Source organism: Phascolarctos cinereus, unplaced genomic scaffold (assembly GCF_003287225.1).
Source record: "Phascolarctos cinereus isolate Bilbo 61053 unplaced genomic scaffold, phaCin_HiC Scaffold_726;HRSCAF=1367, whole genome shotgun sequence".
NCBI lineage: Eukaryota > Metazoa > Chordata > Mammalia > Diprotodontia > Phascolarctidae > Phascolarctos > Phascolarctos cinereus.
The window spans coordinates 378,849,963-378,863,645 of record NW_027556098.1 but is presented as its reverse complement, the minus strand read 5'-3'; the positions used below and the strand labels follow the sequence as shown (position 1 = coordinate 378,863,645).

Genomic DNA, 13,683 nt, shown 5'->3' with positions numbered 1-13,683 from the left:
ACACAACTTAGAACAGCAAGGTTCCAAAGCATGTGCAACTCCAGGCTCTCCTGTGCTGAAGAATCCACTTACTTGGGGCACTTTTTTCTCTCCCAACCTACCAGTCACTTTTTAGTGAGCTTTTTAGCAGGGTCATCTGTCATACTAGAAGCCTCTCTGTCCCTCCGTCACCCCCTCTGTGGTACATACAGAAAGACAAACACTCAAAAAAGGTGAGATTAAACAACGCTAAAGACAATCTGAAGCTGCAATGTGAGATGTATCACCATCCACGTGACAATCTTTGTCCCTTACAAGTTCGGACTTTACCTTTTTCCTCCTTTCTGAGTTGGGATCATCAATGTTGTGAAAGCTGTTTTCATCGATTTCCCCTAGCCAGACATGTTCTCCAATCCCAACCAAGCAATTCGGGTTCCCTTTGCAGTTTCTTCTACAAAGTAAAGTCAACAAATTAAATTAGTCTTAAAGCAACATAGTGAACTACTTGGTCCAATCAGTTTCTGCAGAGAAAAACACACTAAATGGAATCACTTTAGCCTGTCTTGAATGGTTCCCCATGAACTAATTCAACAATTAAAATCAAGGCATTGCACTCACTAGGAAAACAAACGGAAAAGATGAACCCTAGTCTTGATTAACCTAAGATACAGAGAGCAGCTCTAATTTCTTTTCTTAATGAGACTAGGTGCCAACTAATTCCAAATCTTCATCTTGTGTTCTAAACAAATGGCCTCAAAGTGGTTACTTTTCCAAGTGAAACAAACACACATGAATTTAATGAACAATGTTGCACCACAGGGAATGAAGAATATCAAAAATTCAGAGAAATTTAGGATTTGAATGAACTCACAGCAAAATAAGCATAACCAGAAGAACGATTTACCCAGTGACTTCAATCATGTAAAAGATATCCGAATTCTTTACAACACTGACAAGTCACTCATTTTAGAAACGAAGTAAGGGATGCCTACTCAGGGAGGTTAAGTGTTGTGACTGATCCAAGGTCCCACACGTGGATACCAGCAAGCAGCAGAGGGTTGGCATACTACCCAAACGTGGTGCCTCTCTTCTGGGCTGGGCCTACTATCTGCCATTTGCTCAACCCTCCTCCCTTTCTAGTTTGTTCTTGTGTGACTTGCCCAAGGTCACACAGCTTAACAAGTGTTAAGTGTCTGAGGCAGAATTTGAACTCAGGTCCTCCTGACTTCAAGGCAGGTGTTCTAATCCACTGTCCCACCTTCCTAGTTTTAAAGGCCTCAGATTTTCACTAGCAACTCCCCAGCAACCATCAAATCACTCCAGAAGAAACCCAACTAATACTCCACCTCTGGGCCTTTTGAAAACACAACTATCTGCTATCATATCTAGCTGGTAACTCCTCTCCAACTTGACTTCTTCCCTTCAATACTACTACTTCCTCAATACCTTCTCTAACCTGTGCCTGCTGTTACTTCACAGCTATCAGCTGTATCAAATTTTCCAGCACTGGTACAACTTACAAGTACATCCTTGGGCTTCTGCTCTTCCCCATTCACAGACAATTAACGTAGGCATTATCAACTTCTATGGATTCAGCTGCCCTCCGGTTCACAGAAAACACTAATGAACCATTAAAATTTCCCCCCATTAGACTACTCATACAGAAGGGCCCATCTAGAAGACATCTCAAACTGAATTCCCTATAATCAGTTCAAACTATGAATGATGACAAAGTTGGTCAAGTTTCCCTTGAGACTGTTCCAACAAAAGGTTTGTCTTCATGACACTAACTTTCTAGAAAATTTCAGCATCATTTTTATTTCTTGTCCTATACTTCATGTATTCAGCCTACACTCAAATCCCACATTTCTGCCTGAACATAAATTCCTTTTTTCCTCATAACTTAGGCCGTAGTCCCCATCAACCTGGGCTCCAACAACGAACTACTCACTTTCTCCTCTAAGTCTGATCTCTAGCATCATATTCTACTTTCCCATGGACACTGCCATCTCTTCAGTACTACCCACATCTTTCGGGATAAACAAGTATGACATTTCCCCATCTTCTCTTTCCTCTTGCTTTACTATTTACACCAGAAAGTACAAAAGAACTTCTACCTCTCTATTCTCCTGCTTGGAGACTTCCTTTCTTTCCTGCCTACTCTGCTCCAATTATGGAGCCAAGAACCAAAATCAACTATTACTACAACTATTATAATTATTGAACTATTACTGTTATGAGATAGAGTGGGTCAATCTAATAAATACATTATGTGCCCACTCTACTGAAACTTTTTCTTTTGAACTAGTTTTCAAAGACCTAAGTGCCCCTCTCCCTGGCCTCCACTCTCCTGTGTCAGATCCTTTGAGTTCCTCAAAGATGTGAATTGTTATTGCTTTTGTATTTTTAGGCCTAGTGCTTAATCTTTTCATTCCTTCATTTGTCTACTTCAAAGCCTCATCTAAATCTGACTACCTAGAAAAAATGCTAACAAAATAAGGTGCCAACCTACTGGGGAAATGACTGCACAAATAGCATATAAACATACTGGAATATTATGCCATGAGAAATGAAGGGTAAGAATCAAAGGATGAGATTTGGAGCTGGACAGATGCCCACAGGAAGACTTATACAAAGGGATTCAGAGAAACCAAAGCAAAACCAGACAAATGTACACGATGACTTTAATAAATGAAGACCCCATGCTAGGTGAAAGAATTCATGGCAGAAGAAAAACAATTTTGAAAGCCTCAAAAACTCCCAATGCAGTGATCAAACACAACTCCAAAAGGAACAGTAGTAAAAACAAACTACCTGGCACGTGAGTAACAGATAAAGGTGCAGAACGAGACACAGTAGGCTTTGTTACCAGGGTCATTTTTCTTTTTGTTAAATGATGGTGAAAAGAGTGCATAGCTAAGAGCTTATAGCTCTTCCTCCTCAACCTTCTCCTCACATAGGGTCACTGGTTTGTTTTGCTTCATTTTTGCAGAACAGAAAAAAGTTCAAAAAGAATAAATTCAGATATTTGTTTTGCTTGACTATGCACGTCTAAGGGTTTGGGTTTTCCTTTCTTCCTTTCAGCCCACTTGGGAGTGGAAGATAACTCAGTGTCCACTTTGTTGTCATGCTGCTAGTTTCATGATTTCCCCAAATTGAACCATGTATTTGGACTGCCTCACATCCTACCTCTCCCATGAAACTTTCCCTAAATGTGAGATTATTACAGCTTCCAAATGTTTTTCTGGCTCAAGCTGTCCCAACTTTTTTCTCTTAATGCCATGGAAAGAAAATAAAACAGACTCAGGGGGCTTAAGGATAGTGTCCCTACTCTTATTTCTTCCACATGGGACCTGAAGAGCATATTTATACAACTACAAAATAAACTGGACAGGATGTCTAAAGTTCTATCTGGATTTAACATTCCGTGAATGTGGGAAAAACACCTATTATTTGGGATACAAGCAATGTAGATAAACCCTGATGCTTTCCCTAGAAGGAATAATGATCACATCCTAACAGGACAGATACAAAGCAAGCAACCATGTACAAACATGTATGCATATGCATACATACATGTTACCTCTCAGAGGGAGGGTAATAGACACCAATAGATCAAAGTCCAGTCATACCAGTTACTTCTTTCATGAAGCACAGAAAAAGGGGGCCTCAAATCACACCAGATTTGTTGACTGATCCTCAATTGGGGGCACGCAAAAAAAAAAAACTTCTCTCGCACAGATGAGTTTGCCAGTGTAACTACAGTTTCCCCCTAGAGGGATTACATACAACACTTTGCTTCTTTATTTTAGCCACTGCGCAAAGGGTGGTACAATTTACATCCCTTTGCCCTATAAACAGCAAATTTTTATACGGTTAAATTATAGTACACTACACTTGCCATATAGTTGGAATTTTCCAACTGTCAACTGAACTGAAAAAAATATAACGCAGATCTCTCTAATCAGCCAGAGGCCATTCAAAACAGATGCTATTGCCTCTCATTTCTAGTTTCCTATCAGTGCATTGTTTTGCAACAGGCAAGCAACTGGAGGAAACAATCAATGACAGCTTTCTTGCATATGCTTCCAATGAAGATCTTTTAATCACATACAGACTTCGCCTAACATGAGTTGCTACAATACAGGCTTCTTCATGCTTTGACTGTGCTGACTCGGCAAAGCAAGCTAAACAATTAACATAACCTCTTCAGCATAAAGTAATTTCCACATGGCTGGTTCTAGTACCTCTACTTGGACTGGAAACCTGGTAGAAAAGCTCCCCAGATGATCAGAAATACAAAACCCAATAGTATTATTCATCCAGGATACTCAATGTAACCTCAAAAAGGCCTACTTTTTATTTAGATAAATAAACTCATATTTTGGTAAATGGTAAATAAATCAACAAGGTGTGCAAGGAATAGCAAGGAGTTAAGTATCAGTGGACTGCAGAGTACTTGAAGAATAAGATCTAGGAAGACTAGAAAGCTAGGAAGCCAAAAAGGATTTTACAGCTGATCTTAGATAACAGGGAATTACTGGAGCCTACTGAATAGAGTTATGACAAATACCTGTCGTTTTAGGAAAATGACAGCCGAGAGGAGAATGGACTGCAAATAGTCAGGAAGACCAACTAGCATCCCATGTTTTATTGTACTTTGCAAGAGATTTTTTTAAAAACCAAATTAACAGTTTGTTACAACCCTGCATCAAACAAGCCTACTGCCAACATTGTCTCAGTAGCAATTGTTCACATCATGTCTCTGTAATTCAAAACATTTTAAACTTGCATTATGTCTGTTGTAGTGATCTGTGATCAGTTATCTTCCATATTACTATGGAAGTGCCACAAACCACACCCACACATATGATGATGAAATTAAGCGATAATTGTTGTGTTGACTGTTCCACTGAGAAGCAGTTTGTCTCATTCTCCTTGGGCTTCCCCATTCCAACAATACTAAAATTAAGCCAATTGATAACCCTAAGGTCCTCTTAAGTGTTGAAGTGAAAGGAGGAGTCAATCCATGTGGCAAACTCCATTGTTGCCTTAAGAAATTGCCAGAGACCACCTTGCCTTTACTTTCCTACACGCTGTAGCACCCCTGCCTGTACCAACCGTATTCCCTATTAACCCCAAAACATCTTCCACACAGCTGCCAAAAAGATTTTCCTAAACCACAAATCCTATGCTATAAACTCCAGTTGCCCCCAATTACTTCTAGAATGCAGGATAAAAATCTGGCATTTGGAAGCTCTTCACAACTTGGCATCTTTCTACTACCTTTCCAGTCTACAGTCTTTCCTCCCTGCTCTTTATGGTCCAGCTATACCTGCTGTTGTTCACACGATAATCCAGTTTCCATTTCTGGGCCCCTGAATATCTATCCTCCATAGCTTGAACGCTGCTCCTCCTCCTCTTCCCGCCACTCCCAATTACTGCTTCCTTTTAAGTTCAAGGGTCACCTTCCTAATGATGGAGGCCCTTCCTGCTGCCTCTAAATGCTAGGGCTGTCCCTGGCAATGTTACCTTGTATTTGATCTGAATACATAGCCAACACTGTCAACTCCCATGTGAACTGGGATGCCTGAGGACAAGGAATGCTTCTCTTTTGTCTCTCAGTCCCACTTAAAATAATGCTTAGGCCTAGAATTCAAATGACTTGCCTAAGATCATTCAGAGAGTATGTATCAGACAGGATTTGAACCCAGTTCTTCCTAGCTCTAAAACCAGCATTCTTATCCATTACAAGAAGCTGCTCCTTACTAAAATTACACTGAATGTAATTTTAGTTCAATTTTTCATTATGAACTACTTATGGATCTTACACTCAGTTAGCACAATGACAGCTAATTAAAAATTCTAGAAAGAACCAGCTTTCACTATGTCCCAGGAACTAGAGCTAACTCATATCTAGCAACGCCAGCCAATGAACAGAGTCAAGAAACATCCCATTTGGGGGCAGTCACATGGGCAGTGGATAGAGCACTGGAACAGAAGTCAGGAGGGAACCCGAAGTCAGCAGGCCCAGAGGTCAAATCCAGCCTCAGAAAAAACACTTGACACTTACTAGCTATGTGATCCTGGGCAAGTCACTTAACCCCAATTGCCTTCAAAAGAAAAAATACCCCGTTCTGTGTTCCAGTTTTATATCAACTACTCAGGTTTTGATCAGAGTACTTGGTTTGTGTGAAAGATCTCTTCTTTGGCAGTATAGTCTTGGGAGTCTTCAGGATTCCTTTCTCAAACTACTGTCTTAAAAGTATAAAATATACAGAATTACAAAAATTATGCTGAAAGTTACCAATATACTTTTGTGTACCAAGATAAGAAACCATATTGGAACCATTAATATTTGGCATTAAGTTTGCTGTGTCTAATTCCAGATACCCCAAATTCAGACCATGAATGACCTGATCCAAATCAAAGAGCAGAGGGAAAAACATATTTCCACTAATGAGGTGACAGTGGGGAAATGAAAACTGTTGACTTACCACAAATCTTTTTCCATTATTTTAATTATTAGAGGATAAAAGTCCTAGCATAAATTCCTAGCATGGAAGTAACCCTGGATTCTTCCAGGAGGCTACATCAGAAAAGCCCAAGAGCTCAAGTTGATAGGCCCCAGGATAAGGATCTAAGATCCAAGGGGCCAGTGTAGCTAGGTAGCAAAGTGGATAAAGCATCTGCCCTGAGTCAGGATCCAGGCTGAAATCTGTCTCAGATAGCTGCTCGATCCTTGATTATCGAGGATAAGATCCAAGGAACAGCCTTAAGTATAAAACTCAAGGACCAATGGTTGGCTATATGGTAAAAAAATGTTTTCAGGCACAGAAACTCATGAATGTCTCCATTAAGACATTGTTATCAACAAAGACATAGCTCTATAGTTCTGAAACGGCTATTTTCAGTGAAAATTTTTCCAAAATATATTGTACATTTCTCTCCTTTCTTATTCATAACCTACTATTTAACGTTGGGAAGGAGGGGCAATATCATGCCTATCAATTATTGCAGCAGGCAACGTTCTGTCTTTAAAGCCAATTCCAATGCCATCTCCTCCATAAAACTTTCAGCGAGATGATGTATTAATGTATCTACCTTCTTGGCACCCCAAGTCACTTAGCTAGTGTTACTTTATAACTCAACAGTGTGAGGAATTAGATGATCGCTTTGTTCAAACTGTGAATCAATTTAGTTAAGAAGCTCCCAAGCCTAAACTTCTACCAACAAGAAAACTACAAGACTAGTGAGCAGCCAGATGTGGGGCTGCTCCCAGCTAGGACATTTGCTGGCCCATTCCCCTGGCTAAAGCATGACCTACATGCCCCTTTCCATTACCAAATTTTTTCAGGTTTTCTGAAGACTAAATCATAGTTATGACAATATTGTATGTGTTCATCATAAAGCATTACCCCACTTACCTGAATACTACTGTATTTGAAATCTATTGAAGGAAGCCCTTAAATGTGGCTTCAGGGGTCTTTTTATGATGAAAATTGTACTAATTTCTGAAAAATTTGCTATCAGTTCATATTTGAGGAGAACAAGCCTAACACTGAAGCATTCACAGACCCAATCATATTTCATGAAAGCCCAGGACTTGGCTTTGAAAGCATTGTGCTGACATTTCCAAATTTTTTTTTTTTGCTTTTTGCTAAGGCAATCAGGGTTAAGTGACTTGCCATGTTCACACAGCCAATAAGTGTCAAGTGTCTGAGGCTGGATTTGAACTCTGCTCCTCCTGACTCCAAGGCCAGAGTTCCATCCACTGTACCACCTAGCTGGCCCCAAACTTTTGTATACTATATATTCACCCAAAAAGTATGTATAAATCAAAATATTTGGAATACAATGACCAGCTGGGACAGAATTATAACAAAACCTCACTAATCCAATGGGTACCTCCTATGAACCAGACACTACAGGACACAAAGACAAAAATGAAAGTCATCCCTCAAGAAACCTACATTCTAAAGGAGACAGGAGTGTATACAATAGAAACGCAAAGTATTTTTTTCGAAAAGGGGAAGAAGTTGGAGGGGCTTGGGTTGCTTATATATAATATTGGGTTATATATATAATACATATATTTTAATTCGCAAAAGAAAACAAGTTTAGAAGAAAACATAAGCAGGGCAGTTTAAAATGTATAGAATTATGTACTTTCTTTAAAAAGCAGCTTGTGTCAAATGGGAGACTCAAGTTTCATACAGGCTTTGTGTATTACTATGCATATGGAAATGATCTTATTTTGCTGTTTTAAATACAGAATAAAATAGTTTTTAAAAGGAAGCCAGCTTGGCCAAGCTGTAGAGTGCAAGAAGGAGATTAATGTACAATGAGGGAAAGGTGGGTTGGGGCCAGGTTCTTAGGGGTTTTAAAAACCAAAGAGGGAAAAAAATGTTAATGCAAAGAAGTCTAAATTTATCTGATTTTTTTTAAGGTTAAATGAGATCATGCATACAGAACAATGTAAACACTAAAGTTCTATATATAAGTTAACTACTATTATTCAAGCAAGGCAAATTCAGGATGTTAACATACCTAACTCAAGCATTTCTGGTGAATGCTCCTCCAAAAGCTCAAATGACATGGTGGGCAGGTGACCCAGCGTTCTCAGACTGTGCTAACAAAACACAAACTGTCAGATCCTACAAAATTATAAAGGCTTTAAATAAGGGTATAGGAAGGGACTTGGTGCATCATCCAGGGCCTACTAACAAAACAATCTGGAAGAGTCTGTTAAGGGAAGAGTGGCCATTAGGGATCAAATGTTTTTGCCGCAGCAACTTATATAAAGTGGAGCCATGGTGTGGATTCTATAGCTTACCCATGCTGACAAAATGACAGATCTACCAAATTACCTATGCTTTCCCCCACCCCTCCAACACTTCAAAAAAAAAATCTCCCTTCTCTCTTGTGTTTGCTCTCTCTTATCTCCAAATACTGAAGTTCAACTCCTGTGGTTAGTGAAGTAGTCAGAATCACAAGACTCTTTCTCTGCCTCTTTCCTCAATGACTTTATCACGTATTCCAGCTTTCCACAGAATGCTGCAAAGATGCTTTTGGAATCTGACACTGACACCTCTGAATTTTAGTTTATTTGTATAGAACAGAGGCCTCGAGCCCAACATCTACCTCAGTGAAAACCCCACCTTCTGCAATAACCCACTTCCTAGCCTCCCTTCCCTGAGATTAGCTCCAATTTATCCTGTCTGTGTCTTATTTGTACAGGTCTCTGGACTGAAAGCCAGCTGAGCTCCCTGAGGGCAGGAAGGGGGCTCTTTTGCTTTTCTTTGTATCCCTAGAGCTTAGCACAGGATAGGTACTTAACTGCTGCTGACCTGATGGTTATTAGCTACATACCCTTCGGACCTTATGTGTCTGATAGACAGACCCAGCCAAAAGTAAAACGGATCGTCTCAAAAAGCAGTGGCTTCTCTCTGGGTTGCTACATGAGGTTCCTAATCAAGATTCCAGCTTTCCAAGGTTCTATCTTATTCATGTGTTTTCCCTCTAGTTGTGTAGGCTGCTTTTGTCCTCAACTACAGGATGAAATCTAAGGAAAACGGACCGTATCTTTTGCTGAAGATAAATTCTGAATACAATGCTCATTATGGAGCAGCCATTCATTTAACAAAATGCCTGGTGAACAATGCTGAACTTAGTGAACTCAGCCTGAATGTAATTACTATAACTACATTCAAGAGCAGGTAGGTAAGAATAGAGAACATCAAGAGGCTTATAAAATCGGTGAAGTACTGTCCCCTACAACGTGTAAAGGGGCACTGAGGGAATCACTAACGACGTTCAATGTTGATGCTCTACTAAGAACCAAACACCGCTTAGAGTGATGCTCCTTTCCAGGAGTGGAGAGATTAACTCACTACCCACACCTGGAGAACTATTTGCCCCTTCCTACACCCTCCAACTACAAACAACTTTCAGGTTTGTAAAGATTTCCCTACAAATCACTCTCACCTGTCTAATCATGGGCAAAAAACCTACCAGGTTCCTCATTTGTAAACTGAGATTGGACCAAACAATCTCTAAGGTCCCTTTTAGCTCTAAAGCTTATAGCCTAAGGCAGTTAAGAGTTCAAGGATTCATTATCCCCAATTTAGAGGAAAAAGACTAAGGAAAAGTGGAGCAGGCCTGGGATGCACCATCCAAGCCTCCAAACACATTGTTCTTTACAGTAAAGACCCCAACTTTTCCACAGATACCACCAGACCCTTCAAACCCAGGCACCAAGCCCAACACTCTTTACATTTTTTAGACGTTATCAACCTGATGCTTGGGCCAGGTCAAGGAGAATGTTTTTGTCTTTCTCTTTATAATCTTCTGGTTCAGTAAAGCCAAGTACAAAGTAGGTACTTAATGTTTGAATTTACCAAGAAGAGTATATCAAGTCACTGAGGGAGGTTATAAATACTTTGAAGATCTTAATTAAAAAAACTGCTCAATTAGCTCTGCCAAAACTCTCATTTTACATTTGATTATATCTATAAAATAAATTCCAGGAACTACATATGCCCAAAGGTCAAAATGTGCATACCCTTTGACCTAGCAATACCACTATTAGGTCTGTATCCCAAAGAGATCACTAAAAAAGGAAAAAGGACCCACATGTACAAAAACACAGCAGCTCTTTTTGTGGTGGCCAAGGACGGGAAATTGAGGGGATGCCCATCAACTGGGGAATGGCTGAGCAAGTCGTAGTATAAGAATGTAATGGAATAGGATTGTTCCATAAGAAATAATGAGCAAGAGAACTTCAGAAAACCTCGAGAAAACTTATATGAACTGATGCTGAGTGAATTTAGCAAAACACAGCAACACTGTGCTATCACCTATGAGTGACTCAGCTCTTCTCAGCAATGCAATGATCCAACACAATTCCACAAAGACTCATGACCAAAAATGCTATCCACCTCCAGGGAAAGGACTATGGAGTCTGAAGGCAGATTGAAGCATGCTATTTTCATTTTTGCTAGGCTCTTTGTGTGTGTGGCTTCTCCCTTTTGTTCTGTTTCTTCTTTCACAACACGACTAACGTGGAAATGTTTCCATAATTACACATACACAAAGCTCTATCAGATTGTTTGCTGTCTTGGCAGAAGCAGAAAAATTTTGGAACTCAATGTTCATTTTTTTTTTTAATTTTGAGTTCCAAAATTTTTCTCATTGGTGTCCATCTGGGTCAAGGTTTACCTTTTCCCTGGAATTTATTTGATTTGTATGAACAGCAATGAGATAGAAATCAGGAAAAAAGTGGAAGCCTACTGTAATATTAAAAGCTTGTACTTGCTGTGTGACCTTAGGGAAGTCACTTCCCCTCTGAACCCACTGTTCTGAGTCAAACGAGATTGAAGTAACTGACTTCTAAGCTCCCTATAATCCTAACTTCGTAAGTCTCACAAAAGAAATGAGAACTCACTTATTTCTTACCTATTCTAGCTCTAGCAAGCATTTAGCACAGGAAGACTAATGAGGTAAAGGCATTTTGCTAGGCCTGGGAAAACAACACTTCTCCCAAAGAGTTGACATTTTAGGGGAAGGGAAAGATTTCCCTTTCTCCCCAAATATAACCACAGATGTCAGTGGATCTGGGTTTTCATGGAAGTCATGGCCAAGTCATTTCAGAGAGATAATATTTGTAAAGCACTCAGCACAGTGCCTGGCACACAGCAGACAATGATGAGCATTGATTCCCTTCCCTCTTTCCAATTCTGACCCTCAGTTTCCTCCTCTGTAAAACGGGCAGAGTTGGACTACAAGCTCTAAGGACTCTTCCAGTTCTAAACCTGGTAATACAATCTAGAAAGTATTCACTAAGTTCCTACCAAATGCAAAACACCTTGGAAGGAACCAAGGATACCAAAGACCAAGGATACCAAGACAAAATAAACTTATTTTTAAAAATGCCTGCCCTGTAGTAGCAAAGTGCACGAATTCCACCGTCCCTTCCCCACAGCCACAACAGAAACTGAGAGCTGCTGGGTCCGAATACCTGGGCAAGTCATTATCTCCAGCCTCGCTTTCTTGGTTTTAATTCGATTCGACGTTTATTAAGAGCCAAGTACCTGAGCGCACTGTGCTAAGCAATGGGGATACAAAAAAGCTGCTGCCCTTAACCATGCAAATCTATACCAAGCAAGCCACCAGACAGTTTAATACAAAGGCGGCAGCTAGGTGGAACAGCCTGGAAGAGCCGGGCCTGGAGTCAGGAAGATTCATCTCCTTGAGTTCAAATTCGGCCTCAACACACTTTCTAGATGTGTGACCCTGGCCAAGTCACCCTGTTTGCCTCAGTTTCCTTATCTGTAAAATGAGCTAGAGAAGAGAACGTCAGACCTCGCCAGCATCTTTGACCAAGTACGGTCACGGACATTCAGACGAGACTGAACGAGTGTTCACTAGGTCAGGAGGGCCTGAATTCAAATCCTACCTCTGATACATACTACCCAATTAATTGGGGAATGTCACTTAAACCTCCCCGGGGGTCTCAATTCCATCAGGTGTAACAGGCTGAGGTCCCTTGAAATATGTTCCAGCTCCACACCTGATCCTAACCAAACCAGCTGGAAAACCAACAGAGTGAACCTGTATATACTAGGCGCCTGCAGTGCGACCCTGAGCAAGCTCCGGCGTCAGCTTTCTGCTGTGTGAAATGCGGGTGATGCTGGGAGGAGCGCCTCGCTCGCAGGGGGTGAAGGGGCTTTGGGGGCACACTCCAGGAGGGCCGGCCCCCAGCAGGCATTTAACCAGCGCTGGTTGCCGTGGCTCCTCCTGGGGGAATTCGAAAGGTGCGCGCCCGGCTCGGCGCCTGCGACTGCAGGGTCGCAGTTTGGGGGGCGGCGGCCCCCGCAGACCGGCAGACGGCCACCCCCCGGCGCTCCCCCTCCGCTGGCCCGGGGGGCGGGCCTCACCTGCACACGCCCCGGATGCAGGGCTCCAGCCAGATGCGGTAGGCCGCCTCGATGTGCTCCTGCGACACCTCCTCGGGCCGCACCGTCTCCGCCCATCGCCAGGCGGCCTTCTCCAGCTGCAGCCGTGGGGCCATGGTGTCCCCGCGGTCGTCGCCGCCCGCTAGCGAGGAGGGACAGACCGCTGCTTGAGCCCGCTGCCGCCCGCACGCACTCGGCCCGGCCCCTCAGGCACCACTACTGCTGCTGCTGCTGCTGCTGCTGCTGCCGCCGCCGCCGCCGCCGCCTGCACAGCCCGGGCCCGGCCCAGCCCTGCGCCCACCGAGACGCGACGCAACCCGACACCCCCCGCGCCCGGACGTTGGACGTTTACTCCCCGCCGCGGCGCGTGCGCTCTCCCGAAGCGTCCAGCGCGTCCTTCGCGCGCTTGCGCAGACAGACCACTGGTCCCCGCCCCCTCCCCACAGGCTAAATAGTCTTGAGGGCTGGGCGGCCGAGGCTCGCTCCGCCCAGATCACGTCCCTTCCTTTCCCTCGGGGAGAGGCGGTAGGAGTAGAGAGGGTTCCCTCCCTACCTCCGGGAGCAGGTTGGGGTTTAAGGCTGTTTGTTTTTGCTCCTTCCCCCTCCCCCATACTTCTTTAAGGAGAAGTCTAGGAGGCGCACATCCGCGGGGTGTTGGGGGGAGGAAGCGCCCATGAACTTGGAGTCACAACTCCGCGGTCTGGTGTTATTAGCCCTCCTTCAACCCACCTTTGAGAGGATTAGCCTC

The 13,683-nt window shown here is 42.6% G+C and overlaps 1 protein-coding gene across 4 annotated transcripts in view; it reads right to left on the bottom strand.

Moving 5' to 3' along the window:
- USP48 (ubiquitin specific peptidase 48) overlaps window positions 1-13,288 on the bottom strand; it is a 55,332-nt gene extending 42,044 nt beyond the window's left edge. For 2 of the 4 annotated variants that reach the window (XM_020973117.2, XM_020973119.2), the window contains exons 1-2: window positions 12,918-13,281; window positions 310-430 (exon numbers count right to left, since the gene is read on the bottom strand). In XM_020973117.2, the coding sequence (XP_020828776.1) occupies window positions 310-430; window positions 12,918-13,051 (255 nt within the window). In that variant the 5' untranslated portion in view covers window positions 13,052-13,281. Of the gene's footprint in view, window positions 1-309; window positions 431-12,917 lie in introns of all 4 variants that reach the window. The other 2 variants (XM_020973120.2, XM_020973118.2) reach the window with 2 other exon arrangements.
- Between the last annotated feature and the right edge of the window lie 395 nt (window positions 13,289-13,683).